Source organism: Chiloscyllium plagiosum, unplaced genomic scaffold, assembly GCF_037043375.1.
Source record: "Chiloscyllium plagiosum isolate Xiang-an unplaced genomic scaffold, Cpla_swu_hap1 HiC_scaffold_10, whole genome shotgun sequence".
Lineage (NCBI taxonomy): Eukaryota > Metazoa > Chordata > Chondrichthyes > Orectolobiformes > Hemiscylliidae > Chiloscyllium > Chiloscyllium plagiosum.
Window position 1 is genome coordinate 42,992,175 of NW_028270148.1, and position 27,691 is coordinate 43,019,865.

Sequence of the window (27,691 nt, forward strand, 5' to 3'; positions counted from 1 at the left end):
AACGTGCGCCTTGCAACCGCCCACCGCAGCCCATTGGCCAGCGATGGAGACCCCACCCAATCCCCGAGCTGCGCCCATTGGTCACTGCTCAGTCCCCTGTCGCGGGGATGGGAGGGACAGAAGCAGCTGATGTGAGTCAGTCCTACTGTGCTTAATTTACCCCAGTCTGATTTCTTTACATTTCACACATTGAATAACAATTTTTAAAAAACAAAATATCTTTTTTTGGGGAAAAAGAAAAGTTAAGAGATCTGTGGTAACGATCTTTTTTTCATTTCCATGCTTACACCACAGGGATGTCTGAGTAGGGTTTTGCAAATTTGGTGTGAACTTTTCATTGTAGAACATTGGAAATGCTGGACTCTTCTCTGGATCGAATATCCCAGCGGGGGAGTGTGGAAACATTTTGTTCTCTCTAACTCCTTTTGAGTATTTACAAAACAAAACTTCTGTTGGGATAGTTTGATTGCGTGGTATGGCCAATGCTGTAACTTAAACTGTACAAAAAACACTAATTCAACAGCGCTATTTTATTTTGTTCAAGCATCGGGAAAAAAACAACTTTTGCAACAGTCTGTGAGTGAAATTTCATTTTATGTTGAAAGAATTTTTGATAAATCAGGAATAAAGTGTTTAGCTTTAGCGACCTGAGTGGAAATATCTGTATGTTACAGAAGTTGATTATGCATTTAATTGTAAGAATCTTTTTAAAGCATCTCTGCCCAGCGAAATATAGTTAAATGTAATGATTACTTTGCATGGTTCTAAGCTCTGTCAATAATTAGTCAATTTCCTTAGTTCTATCTATATGCGAATACCTGTGTATGAAATAACCACGTATTAGGAACGAAGAGGACAGGTATTCATTCTGTTGCATATGTTTGCTGGTTCTAAACGTACATGTATTTGTTTTAATGCATGTAAACATCAGATATTAAGGTAATTTATGTTCTGCTATTTCACAATTTGTTCCATATAGAAAACACGAAAGTGTTACGATGGCGTAGTCTTTTTCACTCTGTGTTTTATACAATCTATCCCTGCCCGCACAGGAACCTCTTGAAGAAAAACATACTTGCACGATTTCCGGGACAGCACAGAAAGTACAATAGCCTTTGTTTAGAATATGGGTTCTATAAGTTGCAAAGTTTGACTTTTAATTAAGGATTACCTTGGTCAATTACAATTGTAAAAGCGCGATTATTTCCATTGACTGAATCTGACAAATAATTTCACATACATTTGTACTAAACTTAATAATTCAGGTAAAATTTGCACCACGATTTATTTAGAAAGTGTTGATCATAGTTTCATGCAATGTAGCGAAACTTGTTTTATTGAAAAAGTAATTCAAATATTTTGTTTAGTTTAGTCATAATTTAGTTAGAAGTATATTGTAACAACCATTCTAATCTATTCCTGATATCCAAAACCAAAATTTGATAAGAATGTGAAAAGGTCAGCCTGCTTTTGACTGCCTCCCTGAAGTTAGCTGCACAATATCGCCACTATTCTATTTCAGTTGTCTACCAAACTATAATTAAGAGAGTAAGTATCTGTTGGTATTGTTTGAAAAGGTATAACAAAGAACATCTTTGTTATACCAAAGAACAAAGACACAAGCAATCTCCCTGAGGTAACAGTGGCTGAAGGGCCTGAACTTAAGGGAATTTATATTTGCCAGGATTTGGTGTTGGAGAGGCTGTTAGGTCTGAAGGTTGATAAGTCTCCGGGGCCTGATGGTCTGCATCCCAGGGTACTGAAGGAGGTGGCTCGGGAAATCGTGGATGCGTTGGTGATTATTTTCCAGAGTTCAATAGATTCGGGGTCGGATCCTGAGGATTGGAGGGTGGCTAATGTTATACCACTTTTTAAGAAAGGTGGGCGAGAGAAAGCAGGTAATTATAGACCAGTTAGTCTGACCTCAGTGGTGGGAAAGATGCTGGAGTCTATTATAAAGGATGAAATTACTGCACATCTGGATAGTAGTAACAGGATAGGACAGAGTCAGCATGGATTTATGAAGGGGAAATCATGCTTGACTAATCTTCTTGAATTTTTTGAGGATGTAACTATCTGTGTGGAGTTTGCACATTCTCCCTGTGTCTGCGTGGGTTTCCTCCGGGTGCTCCGGTTTCCTCCCACAATCCAAAAATATGCAGGTTAGGTGAATTGGCCATGCTAAATTGCCCGTAGTGTTTGGTGAAGGGGTAAATGTAGGCGAATGGGTCTGGGTGGGTTACGCTTCGGCGGGTCAGTGTGGACTTGTTGGGCCGAAGGGCCTGTTCCACACTGTAATTAATCTAAAAAAAACTATGAAGTTGGACGAGGGAAATCCAGTAGATGTAGTGTACCTGGACTTTCAGAAAGCTTTTGATAAAGTCCCACACAGGAAGTTAGTGAGTAAAATTAGAGTGCATGGTATTGGGGGCAAAGTACTAGATTGGATTGAAAATTGGTTGGCTAATAGGAAGCAAAGGGTAGTGATAAACAGCTCATTTCGGAATGGCAGGCAGTGACCAGTGGGGTACCGCAGGGATCCGTGCTGGGACCACAGCTTTTTACAATATATGTTAATGATATAGAAGATGGTATCAGCAATAACATTAGCAAATTTGCTGATGATACAAAGCTGGTGGCAGGGTGAAAAGTGATGAGGATGTTAGGAGATTACAGGGTGACCTGGACAAGTTAGGTGAGTGGGCAGATGCATGGCAGATGCAGTTTAATGTGGATAAATGTATGGTTATCCACTTTGGTAGCAAGAACAGGAAGGCAGACTACTACCTCAATGGAATCAATTTATGTAAAGGGGCAGTACAGAGAGATCTGGGTGTTCTTGTACACCAGTCAATGAAGGCAAGCATGCAGGTACAGCAGGTAGTGAAGAAGGCTAATAGCATGCTGGCCTTCATAACAAGAGGAATTGAGTATAGAAGCAAAGAGGTGCTTCTGCAGCTGTACAGGGCCCTGGTGAGACCACACCTGGAGTACTGTGTGCAGTTCTGGTCTCCAAATTTGAGAAAAGACATTCTGGCTATTGAGGGAGTGCAGCGTAGGTTCACCAGGTCAATTCCTGGAATGGCAGGATTACCTTACACTGAAAGACTGAAGCGACTGGGCTTGTATATCCTTGAGTTTCGAAGATTGAGAGGGGATCTGATTGAGACGTATAAGATTATGAAAGGATTGGACACTCTGGCAGTAGGAAACATATTTCCACTGATGGGTGAGTGCCGAACCAGAGGACACAGCTTAAAAATACGGGGTAGACCATTTAGGACAGAGCTCAGGAGAAACTTCTTCACCCAGAGAGTGGTGGCTGTGTGGAATGCTCTGCCCCAGAGGCAGTGGAGGCCTACTCTCTGGATTCATTTAAGAAGGAGTTGGATAGAGCTCTCAAAGATAGTGGAATCAAGGGTTATGGAGATAAGGCAGGAACAGGATACTGATTAGGAATGATCAGCCATGATTATATTGAATGGCGGTGCAGGCTCGAAGGGCTGAATGGCCTACTCCTGCACCTATTGTCTATTGTCTTATCTTCAGAGTCATTACATCTGACTGTGAATTTTTAGAATGATTTAATAAAGTTTTCTGTCCCTTTATTCCAACTAAAATAGTAAAAATAGAGCTGCATAACCACTGGAGAAAAGATTTCTGTCTCTATTAAGGAAAGTCTCTGGTAATTATTATTGGCTCTTAGGGATTTTGGAACCATGCCTTAGCTGAGTTAGCAAGATCTTTCATACTAAGTAGCTTTCGAGAGCTGGACTTTGGATGCAACTGTTTTCTGTCACTTAGCTGGTTCTAGGAATACTACAGCGTTACTGGGATTTCACTGAGGCTATCACTCCAGACAAGCAACAGCAGAAAAGAGCATAGCAGCTTAGACATGCTGAAGTTCAAAGATGGTAATAGAGATGTCTCCTACAAATTTAACTCCACATTTCCCTATTCTAGCTTCATTGCACAGTCTCCTATACCTCAGAAATCTTTACCTTTTTCAAATATCATCATGCAACATGCTACACACCTACATCCTGACACATACTGTACCTTCTTTCTTTCTGACAGTGGTCTACTGTGCAACCTTACCCCTATCTAACCATTAGCTCCTTGCTGCCTATGTTACTAACTTTGGGAGAAGATTTGTAACTCGGGTGCCCGTTGTTGTGGTTCTGTTCGCCGAGTTGGGAATTTGTGTTGCAGACGTTTTGTCCCCTGTCTAGATGACATCCTCAGTGCTTGGGAGCCTCCTGTGAAGCGCTTCTGTGATGTTTCCTCCGGCATTTATAGTGGTTTGTCTCTGCCACTTCTGGTTGTCAGTTCCAGCTGTCCGCTGCAGTGGCTGGTATATTGGGTCCAGGTCGATGTGCTTGTTGATTGAATCAGTGGATGAGTGCCATGCCTCTAGGAATTCCCTGGCTGTTCTCTGTTTGGCTTGTCCGATAATAGTAGTGTTGTCCCAGTCGAACTCATGTTGCTTGTCATCTGAGTGTGTGACTACTAAGGATAGCTGGTCGTGTCGTTTCGTGGCTAGTTGGTGTTCATGGATGCGAATCGTTAGCTGTCTTCCTGTTTGTCCTATGTAGTATTTTGTGCAGTCCTTGCATGGGATTCTGTACACTACATGTACACATCAACAGATGCCTAAGGGAAAGACAACGGAATGAGGACATGCCACAACCCAAAGGACTAGCCACACTACCATACATCAAAAACATTCCTGAACTGACAGCCAGACTACTGCGACCACTAGGACTCATAACAGCACACAAACCAACAGCCACTCAGACAACAACTCACCAGGACGAAGGACCCGATACCCAGCATGAGTAAAAACAACGTAGTGTACAAAATCCCATGTAAGGACTGCACAAAACACTGCATAGGATAAACAGGAAGACAGCTAACAATTCACATCCATGAACACCAACTAGCCACGAAATGACATGACCAGCTATCCTTAGTAGTTACACACTCAGATGACAAGCAACATGAGTTCGACTGGGACAACACTACTATTATCGGACAAGCCAAACAGAGAACAGCCAGGGAATTCCTAGAGGCTTGGCACTCACCCACTGATTCAATCAACAAGCACATCGACCTGGACCCAATATACCGGCCACTGCAGCGGACAGCTGGAACTGACAACCGGAAGCGGCAGAGACAAACCACTATAAATGCCGGAGGAAACATCACAGAAGCGTTTCCCAGGAGGCTCCCAAGCACTGAGGATGTCACCTAGACAGGGAACAAAACGTCTGCAGCTCGGCGAACAGAACCACAACATATGTTACTAACTGCTAAACTCCTTGACCAGTTTCCTCAACCCTTATGTCTCCAATTTCTTCTTTTAGTCACCAGACCTGAAACTTGTCATGATTTTGTAATCCAGCTGGGTAGGACTTATTTGGCGGAATCCTTCCCTCTATATACACAAACAGAATATCATTTGTAAAGGCTCTTTTCCTGCTGTCACACTACCATCTCTGGTGTCTCCCAAAATTCTATCCTTAGCCACCTCCTTTTACCTACATACTACCCTTAAGTGACATTATCCAGTAATATAGCATTAGTTTTCACATGGACCTGGACAACACCCAGCTTTACCTTGTTACAACCTCTCAACTCCTCCAAAGGTGTTGAATTATCAAACTGTGGCAGCAGAGAATGACCAGAGATTTCCTCTAACTGGACTTTTGGGAAGTCCAAAACCAATGTTTTTGCTCCCTGCCACAGATTCCATCCTTATCTGCCAACTCTGTCTCCTCATGTAATTTCTGATTCCAAAGTGAGTGGCGCACATTTGTACAGCATCACTGAGGTTGACTAAATCAAACTCAATAACATCACCCAGGTCCTCCCCTGCCTCAGCACACTTGCACATCTATGGATTTATTATATCTAGACTTGACTATTCTATTACACGTCTAGCAGAGCTCCCATATTCTACAGTGCCTAGAGACTGACCTATGTTGGCTCTTGGTCAAGCAATACTTTGAAATGCTCGTATTTTTTAAATCCCTCCATTGTCTTGCACTTCTGTAGCTCTGTAATCCCATGTATCCCCTCAATCATTTCAGATATCTGCACTTAAATAATTTTAGCCTGTGGCAAACTTCACCTTTTAATCTTTGTACTATTGGTGGTAGTGTCTTTAGTTCCTTAAACTCTAAGCTCCAGAATTCCCTCCCTAAATCCCTGTGCCTCCCTACCTTTTTATTCCTTTAAGACAGTGCTTAAAACCAGTCTCTGAATAAGCTTTTGGCTGTCTTCCTGTCATCTTCTACATCTGTGTTCAGTTCTGCTTCATAATGCTTCTGAGAAACACCTTGAATCGTTCTATTACATTAAAGGCAATTAAATGAATAAAAGTCAATATAGCTCTGGTATCTACAACTTCTACATACAGCAAGCTGAGATTACTACCTGCACCAAAACCACAGCAACACACATGATGACTGGAGCATCATGACTAAGCAGTTTCCATCCCCTCGCATTAGTATCGCAAATACATCTACAGCATAGAAAAAGATACTTCAGCCCATTGCAAGTCTGTGCTGGTCAAAAACAACCACCGAACTATTCTAATCTGACTTGGCCCATAGCAATGTATGCCTTGGCATTGCAAATGTACATGTAAATACTACTTCAATGTTATGAGGGTTTCTGCCTCTACCACTTTCCAGGCAGTGAGTTCCAGATTCCCACCATTCTCTGACTGAAAACAAATTTCCTCACATCCCCTCTCTAGCCCTTAAATCAATGCCCTCCAGTAATTCATCCCTCCACCAAGGGAAAAAATCTCCTGTCTCTGCCCTTCATAATTTCATATCTCAATCATGTTTTCCTTGGAGCAGAGGAAACTATCAAAGTCTATCCAATCTCTCTTCATAACTGAAACTCCAACCAAGCAACATCTTGTTCATCTCCTCTATACTCTGTCCAGTACAATCACATCCCTTCTATAATGTGGATTCCAGAATTGCACACAATACTCTAGCTATGGCCTAACAGTTTTTACAGTTTCAGCATCAATCCCCTGCTATGAAATAAATAAGATTTTCAATTTCAGCAAAAAATCCTAATAAATATCCCCCCACCCACAACTAATTTGAACTTAAGGAAGAAAGATACCCGAGAAGAGGTGGTACACACATGAAGTTGCAATCACTTTCTGAAATTTGTTAGGTCCAACCTTAAATGTGTGGCTAATTCTGGGCACCACATCTTAGGAAGGATGTCAAAGCCTTAAGGGGAAATTGGACGTTTACAAGATTGGTAATAAGGATGAAAGACTTCAGTTATGTGGAGAGATAAGAAAGACTGAGATTGTTCTCCTTACAACAGAAAAAAGTAATAATTTGATTGTGCTGTTTTATTTGAAAGTTAGTAAGGAGAAACTGTGTCCAATAGCAAAAGGGGCAATAACTAGAGAATATTGTTAAGGTGATTAGCAAAGGGAAGTAGAGGCAATATAAGTATAACACATTCTCTGTGCAATCAATATCTGTCATCTGGAATGCATTGTGTGAAGGGTTCAGCAAGCAGATTCGATAAAAACTTTCAAAAGGGAATTAGGTAAATAATTGAACAAGGAAAAAATTGCATGCTTGGAGGGAAGAGTAGTGATGTGGAAAGACGAGTCTAAATGGATTGCTGTGTCAAACAGCTGACACAGACACAATGGGCTGAATGACCTCATCAACCTGTTTTTGTATTGAAATTATTGAAATCATTGTATTGTAAATAAAGATACCCTTCACCTATTTTCTGGTTCGCTGAATGACTTGGTGCTATTTTCCTGCTTTTTATCCATAACACTGAATGTTGTTTCCATGTAAATAACATTGTAATATGCTTTTGAATATCTCAATTGAAACCAACTACATCACACAATCAAGCAGTGTGTTCCAAATCCTAATTACTTGCAATGATTTTTTTTCTCTCATTACATTTGCCTCTTTTGCAAATTATTTAAATCTCTCTCAATATAATTTTTTCTCTCTTTTTTTCACGATCCTTTTATGATGGAACAATTTCTCCCAATCTACTTTGTCTGCCCCTCTCATGAATTTGAAAATTTCGATCAGATCTGTGCTTACCCTTCACCTCTCCACGGAAATCTGTTCCAACTTCTCTACTATTTCCTCATAATTGAAGTGTCTCATCTCTGGACCATTCTCATAAATTTCTTTTGCAATCTTTCTAAAGCATTCATATCATTTCTATAGTCTGTCGCCCAGAACTCTATGCAGTACTCCAACTGAAGTCTCACTATTACATTATAAAAGTTCAGTATAATTTCTTTGCTCTTACACTCTATATCCCTACAAATAAAGCCCAGACTATTGTATTTTATTAACTGCTCAGTCTTCCTATTCTGCCATCTTTAATTTCTTGTATACATGTACATCCAGGCTGTTTTCCTGCAGACCCTCCAGGAGAGCACCCTTTATTTTATACTGCATCTCCTTATTCATTATACCAAAATTTATCACCTCACACTTATCCGCATTTCACATCGTTTGCCATATTTATGTCCATTCCACCAACTTATAGTTTTATACTGTCATCCTCACAGTTTACAATGCTTCCAAGTTTTACATCATCTACAGACTTTGAAATTGTCCTCTGCACACCAAGATCTTGCTCATTAACGTATAGAATAGAAATTTATTGTCACATGTACTTTTACATGAAAATACAGTGAAAGGTTTTATAAGCCACCACACCACAGCAGCTATATTAATGACAGATATATATAATAAAAAACATTAAGACAAAGTTCAGTTAATGGCTCCTGGGCTTGGGGGAAGCTGATTAAGGAACAATGGAATACCCTGAAGATACAGCCAGGACAAGCCTGCCATTCCGGGACAAGAATACCACACCCAGGACACACCAAGACAAGACCACTATATCCACTATACTCCACTGAATAGACAAGAGGTGCAGGAGTAGGCCATTCTGCCCTTCGAGCCAGCACCACCATTCATTATGATCATCCTCAATCAGTATCCTGTTCCTGCCTTATCCCCATAACCCTTGATTCCATTATCCCTAAGAGCTCTATCCAACTCTTTCTTAAACGAATCCAGAGACTGGGCCTCCACTGCCTTCTGGGGCAGAGCATTCCATAATCCACCACTCTCTGGGTGAAGAAGTTTCTCCTCAACTCTGTTCTAAGTGGCCTACCCTTTATTTTTAAACTGTGTCCTCTGGTTCGGGACTCACCCATCAGTGGAAACATGCTTCCTGCTTACAGAGTGTCCAATCTTTTAATAATCTTATATGTCTCATTCAGATCCCCTCAGCCTTCTAAACTCAAGCGTATACAAGCCCAGTCGCTCCAATCTTTCAGAGTAAGATAGTCCCGCCATTCTGGGAATTGACCTCATGAACCTACGCTGCACTCCCTCAATAGCCAGAATGTCTTTCCTCAAATTTGGAAACCAAAACTGCGCACAATATTCCAGGTGCGGTCTCACCAGGTCCCTGTACAGCTGCATAAGGTCCTCTTTGCTTCTATACTCATTTCCTCTTGTTATGAAGGCCAGCATGCTATTAGCTTTCTTCACTGCCTGCTGTACCTGCATGTTTGCTTTCATTGACTGATGTACAAGAACACCTAGATCTCGTTGTATTGCCCCTTTACCGAACTTGACTCCATTTAGGTAGTAATCTGACTTCCTGTTCTTGCCACCAAAGTGAATAACCACACATTTATCCACATTAAACTGCATCTGCCATGCATCTGTCCACTCACCTAGCCTGTCCAGGTCACCTTATATTCTCCTAACATCCTCTTCACATTTTATCCTGCCACCCAGCTTTGTGTCATCAGCAAATTTGCTAATATTACTTTTAACACCTTCATCTATATCATTAAGGTACATTGTAAAAAGCTGCAATCCCAGCACTGATCCCTGCGGCAAACCACTGGTCACCGCCTGCCATTCCGAAAGGGAGCCGTTTATCACTACTCTTTGTTTCCTGTCAGCCAACCAATTTTCCTATTTTCAATCCGTGAAGAAGACCACCATGCCAAGCTGAGACTACCATACCGGGCTGCTGGAAGCCACCATGTTGCTGGGGGTGAGAGAAGCCTCCTGTTCCCAATCCAACACTCCTCCAGACACTGTAGCCAATCTGCCAAGTCCTTTTTGCTGATGCTTCCGCTCCTTCAGACACCCAGGCCCACTCTGGAACTGGACCCCCAGCCCAGTCTATGAGTCTGAGCCAAAAGATTCAGCCCAAGACCTGCTCCTCATTCGACAGGAAACCCCTGGGCTCCACCCCATCCCAGTGTTGCTGCCACTGGAGGCTTCCTCCTTCACCTGCCACTCTCCAGGCTTTAAAAAGAAAATGAAGAACAAAATGAAAAGAAGGAAAACAATGGAAGAAAACCAATGGGAGCAGACAAGTGCTAGGCTCAGCTCCCATGCTCCACTGCCATCTTCAATCAGGAAACCAAGATTCCTGGGGAACACCATTACAAATCTACAGCCTGAAAATATCCATTAACCATTTGCCTTTCTTTCCTGTCCCTCAGCCTAACTCTAACCCTTTGCACATTGCAACTACTTATTCCATGAGCTATAACTTTTCTCGCAATTCTATTATTTAGCATTGCCTTTTGGAAGAATGCATATACCATATCAACTGTGTCATCCTCATTAACTCTCTGTTAACAGTTTACAAAAGCTCCAGCAAATTAGTTAAACATGATTTTCCCTTCAGTAAACTGAGCTGGATTTTTCTGATCACGTGTTTCTATCCTAAATAGTCATTTCATTCACTTTCCTCACCAGTGAGTTTAGACTATGGTACCAACATGGACCACAACCTTTACTTGTTCACCTTCTCCCGGAAAATTTTCCACAACCTTTCTATAATATCCTTGACCTTGGCACCAGGGAAGCAACATACTATCCTGGAGTTAGACTACAACCACAGAAATACCTATCCATTCCCCTTTCATTACTGCACTCCCCCTCATCCTCCTTTCCTCCTGCACAACTGGGCCGCATGGTGCCAAGTTTTTACTGCACTCTTCTGAGGAAGTATTACCCTTACCAGTATTAAGTATGGAAAACCCATTGGTGAGCAAGACCTTAAGGGATTCTGTACTACCTGCCTGGTTGTCTTTGACTACCTGGTGGTCACCTATTCCCTTTCTATCTGCATGCCTGTTTGTGGTGTGACCACCTCTCTGAATATGCTATCCACATAGTTATATGCCTTGCAATGAACCACAGTGACGTCAGCCACTGTTTGGCTCCTAAACTTGGATATCAAGATTGTGCAACAATGTCACTCGTTACATGTGCTTGACCAGTTCACATCAAGTGCCCTAACCCCCCAGAAACCACCAGATGAGTATTCCACTTTGGCTGAATTGTACTGCCGTCCTTAATCTTCTGTACTATTTATTATAAACTATTTTTCTTGAATTACACTGATCTTAAAAAATAAAAAATTCTCAACTTTGAGGAATAGTTGCCATCGTTAGCTGCTCAGAAAGAAACATATACTCCTCCCTTCACAGCTTAACACACAGCAAGCTTGACTTGCATTAAAATTGACTTAAAACATTTCTTTCACCCACATGCCAAATTCCCATATTGAATCAAGTTTCCCAAGTACTCTATCTTATCCCAACCCAATGCAGTCTGATAATGCACCCCTTACTGCCCATGCTGCTTTATTTTGTAAATAGGCTTCGTTCTAAGACTGGTAGGCACCATAGGGCATGGAATATATTTTGAACAGTCATGTTTTTATTATTTATTTGTTATTTGCATTTCGTTGCTCCTGTAATATATTTATTATTTTTCATGGATTTCAAAGTATACATTGTACAGAAATGAACAATTTAGCCCAATCAGTTCATGCTGGTACTTCATCTCCTTGAGAGACAACTGGCATCTTTTCCAATCTAACCTACCATTATAACCATCTATTCCCTTTGTCCAGTTTCCTCTTAAATACATCAACAGTGGAAGCAGAATCAGTTAAGACATTTAAAAGGGCATTGAGAAATTCTCTTTAGATTGAAGTAACATGCAAAGATGTGGAGAAGAATCATAAGATTGACACTAAGTAATAATGCTCATTTGAAGAGCTGGTGTAGACATAGTGATCAATGCCTCCTTCTATGCCATAACACCTCTGTGAAATAACTCACCTCAACTACTCCATGTGGTAGCAAGTTCGACGTTCCTACCGTGCTTTGGTTGAAGGTATTTATTCTGATTTTCTGAATTGGGTAGGTGCCCAAGACCACTTGTTACAATTTTATGCTCCCTTGTGGTGGAAGTTGAGCAACTAACTATCATCCCTACACCTGAAATAAAAAGTTTTTAAAATGTCCCTACCATACAAATTCACCACATCCATTGGTATGTTAAATCTTTTAGCTTTTCTACCAGAAACCATTTGCTTTTTTTTTGTTCTTATGTTATCCTATTACATTCCCTCTCTTTATTCTTCCTTTCCTACACCCTGCCATCTTTACTTGCCCTAAACCTATTATGCTTCCATCATTCTATCTCCCACAGGTGTCCACATCCTACTTAACTATACTTTCTCACATTCTGGATTAGTGATGCTGGAAGAGCACAGCAATTCAGGCAGCATCCGAGGACAGGCAAAATCGACGTTTCGGGCAAAAGCCCTTCATCAGGAATAAAGGCAGAGAGCCTGAAGCATGGAGAGAGGGATATATTTCCCTCCCCACCCCTCTCCGCCTTTCGCAAAGACCGTTCCCTCCGTGACTACCTGGTCAGGTCCACGCCCCCCTACGACCCACCCTCCCATCCTGGCACTTTCCCCTGCCACCGCAGGAACTGTAAAACCTGTGCCCACACCTCCTCCCTCACCTCCATCCAAGGCCCTAAAGGAGCCTTCCACATCCATCAAAGTTTTACCTGCACATCCACTAATATCATCTATTGTATCCGTTGCTCCCGATGCGGTCTCCTCTACATTGGGGAGACTGGGCACCTCCTAGCAGAGCGCTTTAGGGAACATCTCAGAGACACCCGCATCAATCAACCAAATCGCCCAGTGGCTCAACATTTCAACTCCCCCTCCCACTCTGCCGAGGATATGGAGGTGCTGGGCCTCCTCCACCGCCGCTCCCTCACCACCAGACGCCTGGAGGAAGAACGCCTCATCTTCCGCCTCGGAACACTTCAACCCCAGGGCATCAATGTGGATTTCAACAGTTTCCTCATTTCCCCTTCCCCCACCTCATCCTAGTTTCTAACCTCCAGCAACTCGACTTGTCCGGACTTGTCTGACCTGCCCAGCTCCTTTTCCACCTATCCACTCCACCCTCTCTTCCCTGACCTATCACCTTCATCTCCTTCCCCACTGACCTATTGTACTCTATGCTACTCTCTCCCCACCCCCACCCTCCTCTAGCTTATCTCTCCATGCTTCAGGCTCTCTGCCTTTATTCCTGATGAAGGGCTTTTGCCCGAAACGTCGATTTTGCCTGTCCTCGGATGCTGCCTGAATTGCTGTGCTCTTCCAGCACCACTAATCCAGAATCTGGTTTCCAGCATCTGCAGTCATTGTTTTTACCTTATACTTTCTCACAACCCAGTTCCTCTATTCCATTCTCCTAATTGTTCTTCTCAACCTTCTAATGTCTTCCTTTCTCTTCAAAGATTCTCATCCCTAAAGGATTGATAGTACACTCCACTATGTTTAATCTATTATTTACAGTTCTGCACCAAACCAACCCCTCCCTTCTAAAACTAACATAAAGTTTCCCTTGTTCTCCCTTCCATCCTACTGTGTGTGTTTTGGAACAGAACACTGCCATTTGTTACCTTCAACACAAAGCCTCCACCAATCACATCTCTCCCTGTCCTTCCCTTTTAAAATTCCAAAGGGACCCGTTCCTCTACAACACCTTGAACCATTCCTCAGCTATCCCTTTCCCAATTACCTATCCATGCCAGCATAGGAGATGCAACACCCATCAGTTTACTTCCTTTCTCACACCATTCAAAGCCTTAAACACACTCGCACCAAGGCCCAAAGCACTTTTCCCAAATTAAAAAGTAATTTACTTAAAACTACTTTAAAGTTATGATAATGCTCACAATGTGGTCTTAAATGCAGGTTCGCGACTGCCTTATGAACCCTTCTATTCATGCTGCAGGCATAACTGTGAGCTTTCTGTCATTTTACTTCCCCACCTTGTTTATATTCCTATGTCTTTGGTCACCAGTGAAGCTTACTGCAACCTCAAGGAACAACAGTTCATTTCTCAACTCAGTATTTTACAGCCTCCTGGACCCAGCGTTGAGATCAGTAACATCAGATCACAACATCTGTTTCCATTTTGTTTCATGTTCTATTTTGTTGTTTGTTATGTACTTTGAATACTAAGTGAATGAATAAACAGACTTCTGCTTTGCTGTACTCTAACTCACAGCTCATGTGGACACACCCTTTCTTGTGATATATCCTTAAGCTTTTCTACCATGAAACTTTATCCTATTTGCTCTCTCGCATGCCACCCCATAAAATTCCTTCCTTTATATTATACATCTCCCACACCCTTTGTTTGCAACATGCTCCACATTAAATTTCCATTTTGCCTCAGTGCTGATAAATGGTCATCCCCCTGAAAGATTGACCCGCCACAGGCGCTGCCTCACATTACCAAGGTCTTGCCTTTTGTTTAAAAGAATGTTCCCATTGGTCAGATTTCAGCCTAGCAACGACAGAACTGCACCCATCGACCGCTGACCTCTGGTACCAGCCAATCAGAATGACCAGCACCGGGGCACGCGGCCCGGGTTAGGACCAATTAAATGGCTCGATGCTGGGAGTTCGGTTAGAAACGGTTCAAGATGGCGCTAGTCGGGGAGAGCGAGAACCGGGAGAGTTTAACGGAAGAAATCCCGGAATATGACCGCCGCAAAGAGAAAATGGTGGAGATCCTGCAGCGGAGAGACCAGGAGAGACAGCAGGGGGTGGAGAGGAGGAAAATGGCCAAAGATGTGACCACGGTGAAGGAGGAAAAGTCCAACTTTTTCAACATGGCGTTCTCGGAGGAGAGGGCGGCGATCGAGGCGCTGGTGGAAAGCTGCGAAGGCACCGACCGAAGCGCTTTGAATGTCCGCTTCGAGGAAATCTTGCAGAAGATGCAACGGCTGCAGAAGTTTGTCAACGACAGCATGATGTTCCTGTCTGCCTACGAGCTGCGGCAGGCCCAGGACGCCGTGCAGAGGTTGCAGGGGATGGTGTCGGAGAAGAGGGAGGAGTGCCTGCCCAAGAAGAAATTCGCTTTCAAGTCCCGCAAAAAAGAAGGTGCCGCCCCCAAACAAATCAACTCCGTCGATTCCCCGTCCGACAAGAAACCGAGCGACCCCGTCGCGATCGAGGAAAACCTCTGCGGTTTTTCGGACGCAGACTCTCAAATGCTGGTCCGGCGGGCGGACGAGATCACCGGGAAGGATGTGTTGTTGACCCGGTTGACGAACTGCGTGGTCCAGCTCTTGGGTTCGCCCAACACTCTCCATGTCAAAAATGTCACTAATTCGAAGGTGTTGTGCGGACCTGTCTCTACCTCCGTGTTCATTGACCAGTCCGTTAGCTGCACCTTTGCCTTCGCTTGTCAGCAGCTGCGAACCCATAACACTAAGGATGCTAATATATATTTGCATGTGACCAGCCGAGCCATCGTTGAGGACTGCACTGGAGTTTCCTTTGCTCCATTTAACTGGAAGTACGAAGGCATTGAAAAGGACTTTGAGCTAGCGGGTTTAAATAGAACGAAAAACAATTGGAATGTTATAGACGATTTCAACTGGCTCGCGACTGATCATTCCCCTAACTGGAGTATTTTGGCTGAAGAGTCTCGAATAACAGACTGGGACAAAATCTTAGCGCCGTAGATGTATCTTATGTACCAGAGGTCTGTGTTTACTGAGCAAGCTGACGATGTCATGACTTAATTGCACCCATTCCTGTATTTGAATTCAAGTAAAATAAACGTTGTGGACAGAAAAATTAAATAATGTTGGGGTCCTGTTTATAGGATATAATTAGTTTGTGTTTTTATAAATATTCTTATTGAAAGATTTTTTTTTTAGATTCCCTACAGTATGGAAACAGGCCTTTCGGTCCAACAAGTCCAAACTGACCATCTGAAGAGCAACCCACACCTGTACCCCTACATTGCCCCCTAACTAATGCACCTAATACTATGAGCAATTTAGCATGACCAATTCACCTGACCTGCGCATGTTTTGGATTGTGGGAGAAAGTTGACGCTGACGTGAGGAGAATGTGCAAACTTGACACAGACAGTAACCTGAGACTGGAATCGAACCCAAGTCCCTGTTACTCTGAGGCAACAGTGCTAAGCGCTGAGCCTCCGTACCGACCCAAAAACTTTTATAAAATTACAACACCAACAAAACATTAGTGTATTTGTATATAACAATGGGAAGAAACACAACTATACTCATGTAAAATAAAAACAGTAAGGGAATAATAAATAAAACAGCTCAACACTACAAACATTAGCTCCTGACCTTCAAGTGAATTGAGTATTACACATGAATTTATTCAAAATTTTTCCTTTTGAGGACATCAAGTATGCTGGATCAAGCTGTCATGGCTACACAAAAGCCCTTGTTAAAATGGCAGATAAATCTACATCCAGATAGTCTAAAAAGGGTTGCCATAATCCTATAAAAATTTCCAGTGTACCATATTCGTAAAAATGTCCAGAGGAATATGTTCCGTGATAAACCTATGCCAACCTGACAGACCCATGGGTTTTTCAGAAACCCCACATTAGAATATTTTTCCTTGCACAAAAAGTGAGAATATTAAAAAGTTTTTTTTCCCATGAGTGTCCAGAGAAGATAGATTGGGTAAGCCCAGGAGAAGAGAGATAGGATCCATTTTAACCTCGGTCTCCAAGAACCCTCTATAACTCCTGCCACAGCACTCAAATATGCACGGAATCTGCAGCAAGACTATAAACAATGAGTGACAGTACCGATATTTACTTTACACTTAGGACATAATGAAAATACTCCCACCTTGTATTTTGAGAGATGGTGTGGGGCCAAATGGATCCTATGCAGAATCTTTAACTGCATAGCATAGGTCCTATTACAGATCAAAATCTTGCTCGCATTCTAGCAAATGTCCTCCCACGCGTCCATAGAGATCTCAACCCATCGTTCTCTCTCCCAGACCCCACTAAGCTGTTCAATGCCATCTGAAAGATCACCTCCTAACAAATGATGAAGAGTACTAATAGAGAGAGTACTTTTAGCATGAAGCACCCTCTTCTCCGTAACAGATCTGTAGGGATCCATCAAAAACGTGGTCCATTTTTGAATAAAATCACTGATTTGAAAAAAGCAAAAAAGGTCTCTGCTAGCGCAACCATACTTATGGGTTATTTGGTCAAAGGACATCATTATTTCACTTTCAAATAAATCATCCAAACAGGAGATTTCCTAGCTGTCCAAAGCTTAAATCTGGGGTTCATTATCCCTGGCTGAAAGCCCAGCATACTAGCTATAGGGGTAAGAAAGGACATTTTGGATATATTAACCTCACTCTGCCACATTCACTCCATCCCTTAACAGTATTAATAATTATTGGATTACTGAAGAACAACAGGCTAATGAGGGGACACTTTGCCTGAGAGGCCTCAATATCTAGCCATGTTGACACTGGATCCTCACAAGCCCAGTGTCTAACAAAAGATAGAAGGTCACTTGATTGATATCTTTTAATATCCAGGCGGTCCACTCCCCCCAACCCATGAGGCAACTACAATTTAGCCAGCTTGATAAGGTTAGCGTCAAATAAAAGAGCAAAACCATCCATTAAGTCTCCGGAATATTTGCCGAGGAAAAATTAAAGGAAGCATTTGTATAGAATATAGCAAACGGGGAGAACGTTCACTTTGATAAGAGCTACCCAGCCTAGCTAGGATATTGAAAGCACCTCCCATCGCTGACGACCTTGCTTAATCCTGTGGAGCAAATGGGCAAAATTGGCCTTAAATAACTGGTCAAAGACTGGAGTAACAAAGATGTCTAAATAAAGAAAACCCTCCTGTGACCACTTGAAGGAGAACGTGATTCACTGTCCACCTCAGATATTCTCCTAAGACCAGGCCCCCCCCCATAGACATGGCCCCGATTTTGAGAAATTAAACTTATAACCCAAAAAGGAGCCAAATGAATTGATACATTGTATCAAATTGGATACCAAGACCACTGTATTCGACAAAAAAACAAGAACATCATCTCCATATAATGTGATGTTATGCGATTTAGATCCTACATCCGGAGCAGCCAAATTAGGGTCCCTACGGATCGCCTCTGCCAGCAGCTCAATCACCAATGTGAAAAGTAAAGGTGAGAGGGTCAGCGTTGCCGACTGCCTCTATGAATATTAAAATTACTAGATCTCACACCATTGGTTCGAACCACTGCCAGAGGATCCGTATAGAGGACCCTCACCCAACCTAAATCGTTCAAGGGTAGAGAAGAAGTACGGCCAGTCGACCCCATCAAATGCCTTTTCTGCATCTAGAGATCACTAATCCCTGAACCGACTGCTTCTGATAAGTATTCAGCAACCTCCTGACATTATTAGAGGATGTACCGCCTCTCATAAATACATCTAGTCATCCTTGACAATGGAAGGCAGCACTGTTTCCAACCTTAATACAAAAAACTTAGACAGCACTTTAAAATCAGAATTTAAAGTGAGATGGGTCTTTAGGAGACACATTCCTTTGGAGTCTTGTCTTTATTAAGAATGAGAGAAATATTAGCCTCTCTCAGGGATGGTGGGAGGCGATCGTGGCTATGCAAGTAATTATATTTGTCTAATATTGGTCCCGACAGTATACTTATAAATTCTTTGTAAAACTAGCTAGGGGAAACCGTTGGGGCCAGGCACCTTCCCACTTTGCATCTGCTTCACAACCTCCTGTGTCTCTTGTACTGTTAAAGGGGCATTAAGGAAAAATCACCTGTTCCGAGGTAACACCTGGAAGTTCCAGCTTCTTACAGAAAGACTCCATCTTGGCCCATCCATCCTCACAATGTTCAGACTGGTATAGTTCAAAATAAAACTTCCAAAATGCACATTGATCTTTTCAGAGATGCAAGTGACTATCCTAGTCCCATCCCTAATTGAGGTAATGGATTGGGGGCATTCTTTCTCCTGGCAAGATATGTCAGGTACCTGTCCGACTTGTCACCATATTCAAACAGTCTTTGTTTCGTGAAGAAAAGTTCCTTTCTTGCTGCCTGTGTAAGCATGGAATTCAAGGTGGATCGAAGAGCTGTAACCTGCTGCAGCTTAGCCACTGATGGCTTATCAAAATACATCTTTTCAGCAGTCTATAACCATGCCTTGAGCAGGTGCTGTTGCTTCCCCATCGGTCACTTCTGACTGGCAGAGTAAGAAATAATTATCCCCCTCGCATGAGCCTTAGCAGTCTCCCAAAGAATGGACGGGTTACTGGCCGTATCCGAATTGGTAGCTAAAAACATCTTAAACTCATTGAGGAAATATTCGACGAACTTACTGTCCTTAGGGATAAAGGGATGCAACATCGTCCTTAATCTCAGTATCTATATATACTGCAGCATGATCTGAAATAGTGATGTTTCCAATTATACAGGATGTTACCAAATCCAAGGATAACGCAGGAGGGTAAGGAAAAGATCAGTCCTAGTATGAGACTTGTGCAGATTAGAAAAGCGGGATGAAGATGCCTCCACATATCCACCAAACCCAATTCTGCACATGTCCACTAGTTGATTAGGTTGTGAAGAACATGTTGAGGGGTCTTTAGGCATTTTATCCATAAGAATCCATGAGGCAATTAAAGTCTCACCCGATAATAATCTGCCGTGGTGTAAGAGTCATCAGTTTGGAGAATGCATTGATCAAAAATTTAAGGGGGTGCACTGGTGACAATAAGCATTAAAATACCATACTCTTCTTCATGTATTGGTGCTTTAAGAATGACAATACGCCCACACTCATCGGTAATCTGATCTAACAACTTTCATGAAAGATTCTTCTGAAGGAGTATGACCACTTCCCTGTTCCTAGTATTAAAGGAGGAGAAGTATATCAGATCCAACCCACCTGCTGCAATTTCAGATGTTCCTTATCATCAAGGTGAGCCTCCTGCAAAAGGGCAATGTCCATTCTCTTCTTTCTAAGACTAGAAAGCACCTTTTTCCTCTTAGCTGGCAAATGGCTCCCTCTAATATTCCAGGTACACCATTTGAGGACACATTTAGCCATGACTCTCTATAACATCATTTAATCTCCAAAAAGGAAGAACTCGATTTATCAACTGCTGAGTGTAAACAAACAAAAAGACTCATGAAACCTAAAAAAAACTTGAAGTAAAACTATCATACGAACAATTACATAAACAAAAAACCAACAAACTAAACCAAATACAAACACTTGATGAGGGGCTCTATCCCCTGCCCACAGGGGGCACTTACATATCCCAAAAACACCTTCCAACTTGAGCCACATCCTAGACTCAGGCCAAAAAGAAAAGAGAAAAAAAGATATTAACAAGGAAATTAAAAGTAGAGACTCTACCCATCCCCAAATATGATTTGGAGATGCCGGTGTTGGACTGGGGTGTACAAAGTTAAAAATCACACAACACCAGGTTACAGTCCAACAGGTTTAATTGGAAGCACATTAGCTTTCGGAGCGACGCTCCATCAGGTGGTAGTGGAGGGCTCAATCTTAACACACAGAATTTATAGCAAAAATTTACAGTGTGATGTAACTGAAATTATACATTGAAAAATTGATTGTCTGTTTAATTTCAGTTACATCACACTGTAAATCTTTGCTATAAATTCTGTGTGTTAGGAGTGAGCCCTCCACTACCACCTGATGAAGGAGCGTCGCTCCGAAAGCTAGTGTGCTTCCAATTAAACCTGTTGGACTATAACCTGGTGCTGTGTGATTTTTAACTTTGTACATCCCCAAATATACATTAATGCCCATTAATATCAGAAAAAATCAGCAACATTTTCTTAAAGAAAAGGAGAGAGAAAAAGGAAAAAGAAACACTTTTGTCCACATACTTTAACTTATCTGATCTATTTTAAAGTGAAAATTTTTTTCACTTTTTCCTAAAAGTCAAAAGAGTGCACAGACCCATCATAAGTGAAGCGAAGCACAGCCACATACCTCAGGAAATACTGGATACCAAGGTCTCTCAGTCTTCTCTTGGTTTCATCAAAGGTCTTCCTTTTATGAATTACAGTTGCAGAGAGGTCCTGAAAGAACATTATCTTGGAACCTTCATAAGTTAAGGCCTGTGGATCCTTTGCCTTTATTCTGAAGGTCTCCATAACTTTAAACTTTGTCCCTGCAGGTGTGAAGTCGCACTACGACCGCGCGAGGGTGCTGGTCCAAATCAGGCCTGTGCACCATAACTTCATGGGCCCTTTCAACTTTCACTCGGTCTGACGCGGCCTCCAGACCAAGAAATCGCGGCAGCCAGCTTTCAAAGAAGTTTACTGGCTGGTCGCCTTCCACTCCCCCTGGCAGCCCCACAACACGAACATTTTATCGCCCATCTCTATTCTTGAGGTCATCAACTTGCTTCTGTAAGGTAAGGACCTGCTTTTCCAGTACTCAAATTCATTTAGTTGAAGAGTCAATCATGGTTTCTGAAGCTGTGGTCCTTCTTTCAACCTCCTCCATCAGGCTTCCAAGGCCTTTCAGCTGCTCCTTGTGCTTGTGGAGCATGGCCACGATTGAGTCCAGTCTAGCACAGAAATTTCCCTCAATTGACAACTCAATCATGTCTCGCAGTTTCGCAAACTCCATAGTCAGGGCCTGGTGAGTGAGCAATTCCGATGAACTAGCTACAGCAGTGGAAGTGTCCAACTTCTCAGATGCATGTCCCGTGTGTTGGGACTTGCTGGAACCTTTACCTTTTGTCATATTTCTGTAATAACCAGACTTTATAAAACATTTATATAAGTTCTAGAGCTCTTTAAATGCTGAATTTTCATAGAAATAACTTAAGTAGGGAGGTGAGAATGCTAATCTTGCCTGAACTGAGATGCAGAGCTCAACAAAGCAGACCTCTCAGATTGCCACCATCTTGGATGCCCCCATTAGTATGTGTTAACCCAAGTTTGCATGTTCTACTGTAAAGTATCTTGTCATCATTTTGTTCTTGTGTGTTGAGTTTCTTAAATGTTAGTTATACTGTTGGAATATAGTTCATAAAGAAGCATTGAAACTAATATGAGAATGCAGAACAGTAATGGATGAAATTAAATCAGAAACCAAGACTTGCTGACTCAAACTACAAGGATGAAATTGAATTGCATTGAGTCTCCGTGCCTGGTTTTCAAATTTAAAATGTGGGTGAGATGGGAAGTCAAATTCTGTCTGAACTGAAGTAAAATAATTATGATGTAAATCTGTTTCTGCTAATAGTTGAATAACCAGAAACTGCCCTATGCAAACTCCACCGATGACAGTCTTTTCAATTCTGCAGCAGCCATTCCATTATATGGAAAATAAATGGTTGAAGGCTAAAATGTATTAAGTTTTGACTATTATGATGTTGAGCTATAGAAGGGACAATGATTGGACTACTAACAGCCTTAGTCCAGCTTCAGTCCAATTGGCTTAACTGTAGGCAGCATCGTAGTGGCTTGAAATTAATTTTTACTTGTTCTTCACTTATTGTCAAATCAATTTAAAAAGAAGTCCAATATCATTCTAGATAACTAATTTTGGTATTGGCTTCCAGTTTTCCAGGTCTGGTTCACTTTGTCTTTCTGGCTGTGAGTAAGTGAATGAATGAATTTTTATCACATTGTTGCTTAAACTGCTGCAATTTCAGGTAAGTTGTCTGGTCAGTTTTGAGATTGAACTTGTGCTTGGATGGGGGGGCGAAGAGGAAAGCAAAATATTCATTTCCCCATAAGACTCCTCCAAGGACTGTACTGTCAATATACTAATCCTATATTATGAAAACAAAAACAGTAAATTCTGCTAAAACACAGTCATTCCATTCTCATGCAATCTCATGTTATAAGAAAATTGTGTAATAGCATCACCATTGAAACTAATGGGGCCAGGATCACATTAGAACCAAGACATGCTTAAAACTTCATGCTTTAGAAACAGTGTCTCCAATTCGTCAATTGTGTGATTGCAAATTCGTATTAACGAAATACACATTATACAAGAACGACCTGTACAGTACTTGTGTTTTATATGCTTCATTCTTATCCCATTTTTACCAGTCTATATTTCATCCTTTGTTTTTTTGTCTGCTTTACTAGCCTGTTCCACTTTGGAAGAGCTATTCCAAAATGTGAATCACCTCTTAAATGTAGCTTATTTAAGTCAGTCAAATGGTAAACCTCTACCTGATGTGCCTGACAATCTTTGTTTCCCTTTATCAACATGTTAGAATCAAAAGAGAAGTAAAGTTCAGGATTAAAATGGCACCTTTCATCTTCAGCAGCTTATTCTTGTTGAAACAGTACATTTTAACTGTCTCTTGAACTAATTTTACTTTGTCTTTGGTTCAGAACATTGGTGTAGACCTATGCATTCTGCATCAGTGACAATCTTTAATAGGTGATGTACACTGCAATTAAAAATATTTCAAACTTGATTTGTACACTTGGCATCCCTTGCAAGATGCTTGCTAGATTTGTTTCACCGTGTTGAGAAGATCAGAAGCATTACTGAAGCAGTTTCTTCAAATTTGAACTTTGTTACCTTGTGTAGTTCTAATATTGACCAGACAGATTTTGTAGGAAAATCGAACCTTGTTTGGGAAACAAAGAACAAAATGTCGGTGAAACCAGTCATTGAGTACTAATTAGAGTTTTGGTCAGCTATTTAGAGATGACAACAGTTGCAATGGACAGTTCAGAGAAATGACCACTTGGTTAATTTCTTGGCTGAATGGGTTATTTTTATGAGGGAAAATGAGTAAGTTGGACTTGTGATCATTGGCATTTAGAAGAATGAGAGCTGATCTTATTGAAACATACAAGCTTCTGACTATGCTTCACAGGGGAATATTTCCACTTAGTGGGGAATCCAGAACTGGGTCATGGTTTTAAAATTTTAGCTCAAATTGGCTGCCAATTCCACAGAGGTGAGCAGTTGATTTGATGAAATGAAGGCTCATTTAGAACCATCACTAGGATCTTCCTGCCAGGTAGAGTCACCATGTACCAACTGAAAAGCTATCAGCTCATTGGAGGCACCAGCCCAGGGGTTCATCAAAGCCATGTTAGGACACTCTTGACCAACCTGCTCTTGTAGTGACCACATTTGGCGGAGTGGCTGATCCTCGGGACCTGCAAGCCCTTCAGGCTCAGGGAATTGTTGTTGAGTATACCCAATGAAAGGTGTAAATTTTGGCCAAAGATGTGTACTGCGATATTGCATAAATAATAATAACATGTTAGAGAGTATCTGTGGAGAGAGAAAAGCTAAGTTGACTTTTTTGTTTCATGATCATTTCACAGGCTCATGTCCAACTTAACCTCATTCTCTCTAGGGGAAAGCTAAAGAGAAACTGGGCCAATGCGGGTTGAAGAATCTTTGACCAATCATTACAACAGTTCTCCATGGTATTCAATTGCATTATCATTGTCAAATTCCCCCATAACGAGGGGTTCTCAATTAACCAGTCTGATGTTATAATGTCAATTGCTTGGATGAGAGAAGGGTGAGGCATTCAGTTTAATCTGCATCTGCCTCAAAGATTCATTTCCTCCACTACCAGCACAAAACTACAGTATATATCATTCAAAAGATGACTTGCAGTAACTCACCTCCCAAACCTGTATTCACTATCATCTAACAGCAAATAAGAAATGGACTGATAGACACACAAACAAATGGGTATTAGCAGCAGAGAGTCGACAACACATTGTTATCAGAGGAGGACAAACAGAAGTAGAAATACTTTGGTTTTGAGGATAAAGCAATAGTATAGAAAAGATGATGCCGGAAGGAAAAGTAGGGGGGAAAATGTAGTGTAGGTAGACAGAAGACCTGATGGAGTGGTAACATCATAGAACTAATGAAATTGAGTTTCATGAAAGTACTAAGTGACACAAAGTCAACACAGCTGAATGAGGAGAGATGAAAATGTGTTGCTGGAAAAGCGCAGCAGGTCAGGAAGCATCCAGGGAACAGGAGAATCGACATTTCGGGCATAAGCCCTTCAGCAATTCAGCCTTCCTGTGATATTTGCACCACACACACAAGACACATCAAGTGAGTCTGTGGGTTCACAGTTTACACAAGCTGTTGCTGTCACTGATGATGTTTAAGGTAATGGATGGGGTGCTGGCTAATCAGGCTGCATTGTCTTAGATAGTGTTGACCTTATTAATTGTTGAAGCTGTATTCCTCCAGGCAAGTGGAAAGTATTCCATTACACTCTTGACTTGTGTCTTGTAGATGCTGGAGAAGTTTTGTAGAGCAAGGACATGAGTTATTCACCATAGAATCCCAAGCCTCTGACCTACTACATTAGACACAATATTTATCTAGTTAAGTTTCTGGTCAATAACCCTCAGATGCTGTTTGTGATGGATTCATTGATGGCAATGTCATTGAATGTAAAAGGGGCAATGTTTAGATTCTGTCTTGTTGGAGATAATCATTGCCTGATAATTTGCAACAAATTTCACTTGGCACTTCTCAGTCCAAGTCTAAATGCTGTTTGGGTGTTACTGCATATGTGTTTGAACTGCTTCAGTATCTGAACAGTCACAAATTGTATTCAATACTGTGCAATCATCAGAGAATATCTCCACTTTTGACTTTATAAAGGAGGAAAAATTATTTATGAAGCATTATGAAAAATTATTTATGGCCTCGGAAACTCTGCTAGGCACTCCTCTGAGGAATCTTTGAAAGTATATCTTAAGGTTGAAAAACTGGCCTCCAAAAAACATAACTTTTCCATTTTGGAGCTTTACCCCTGATTCCCATTGACTTCCATTTTTCTAATGTTCCTTGATACCACACAGTGTGAAATTCTATTACTTCACATTTGGAATTTAGCTCATTTGTCTGTGCTTGGATCAGTTCGGCAAATGAGATTCGGAGATGAGCATCAATGAAACAAGTTGTTGTTGTACAATTGCCACTGGATAACAATGTCAAAAGACACCAGCTATCACTATGCTGATGCTTGGAAGGAGACTGATGGGGGAAGCTAATTTGTGGGATATGATTTTTCTCGCCTTTTGTGAATGGCATGTACTTGGGTTAATCTTCCAGATTATTGAGTAGGTGCCACTGTTTTATCTGTCCTGAAACAGCATGCTTGAGTTATCACTAGTTCTGGCACACAAGTCTATGCTGGCCCTGAAATCTAAGAATTTGAATCCACTGATCCTATACCATACTTCCTCAGCTCATTCAGTACAGTCTGGTGCGTGGCACCAGTAAAATCTGAATTTACGTCTTTGAGGATTTTGTGCTTATGCTGTCTCCTAACTCATGGAACGCATTTTATGAAATCTGAACCCTATTCATTGTTAATTGGTTCTGACACAAGCCACAATTTTTATCTGATGTCACTCCTTCACAAAGAGTTTCTGCACCAATTTCAATGTGTTCACTACATTGATACCAAGGAGCCAATTCACTACCTGCACTCACCAGTTTGAGTCAGATAGTGAAACGTTGCTGTTCAAGTAAGTCCATAACTTTGTTGGTAAAGTTATATTTATGTTTCACTTCCAGTGATATGTATCACAGAGGACCAAAGATTAATGCAAGACCAATGGCACCCACGTGCAATATTCCAGTGGGATAGGGGCTCCCACTAATGGGAGTCAAATCTTAATGTATTATTCTTAATGCAGTGCCCAAATATTCTACCGGTCTATGTCGACACAGCTGATTTTGCAGGTGGGGAAATAGATGTACAAGACTTCTAATGGTCTGCTTACAATTTTGTTTTGTTCTGAAGATTTCTTAAATCTGCTCAACCCAAGATATATATTCTTGGGTTGACAGAGATAAGTGAATCACAAGAGAGATGGTGTGTAATTCTATACTGAGGGAAGCAAGAGATGCCCCCATGTGAATATTAAGTGCGCCTTTCTCAGTCACCCAGGTGAAATTATATTTCACTGCTCGTTGCCACAGTTCGCTAGTTTCAAAGCGCTATATAAACACAAGGTTTGTATATCGCAGACTTTGAGCGACCAGTGGAAACTGAAAATAACATTTTGAAGTACAAGGACAGAAAAATGAATACTATGAATATCTGGCAAATCTTTAGCCCAGTATAACAGGCCTTTAAATACAAAGTCTCCACAAAATTTTATCCGGACTGCAGCTTTAAAAGCGCTCCGTTAGTATCGATCTATTTTTATTTGATCTGTGTTCTTTCCAGGGTATTGACCTATATTTAAGCTTACTGAGCCTATTAAGTTGAATATTTGTTTTGGCTTTCGTTACATTGTAGAGGAGGAAACCTGATGCACGTATCAGCACGATATTAATTCAATAATAAATAATCCATGAAGTTATTCCGAAGAATATTCAGTTAAAAAAAACACTTTCCCTGGACATTTCAAATACAAGAAAGCGGCCAGGT

At 41.5% G+C, this 27,691-nt stretch overlaps 1 protein-coding gene and 1 long non-coding RNA gene across 3 annotated transcripts; both read left to right on the forward strand.

The window, feature by feature from the left end:
- Positions 1–137: 137 nt before the first annotated feature.
- On the forward strand, positions 138–27,542 carry LOC122552788 (uncharacterized). 2 transcript variants are annotated; one of them, XR_015758427.1, is made up of 4 exons: positions 138–576; positions 21,449–21,688; positions 22,847–22,939; positions 24,591–27,542. It is a non-coding gene; the product is annotated as an uncharacterized LOC122552788 (long non-coding RNA). The 2 variants fall into 2 exon arrangements; XR_015758428.1 differs by having other exon boundaries at positions 24,623–24,641.
- On the forward strand, positions 14,303–16,062 carry tbcc (tubulin folding cofactor C). Its single transcript, XM_043695721.2, has one exon. The coding sequence runs from the start codon at positions 14,886–14,888 to the stop codon at positions 15,930–15,932; it is 1,047 nt and encodes a 348-aa protein (XP_043551656.1). The 5' UTR covers positions 14,303–14,885; the 3' UTR covers positions 15,933–16,062.
- Positions 27,543–27,691: the final 149 nt, after the last annotated feature.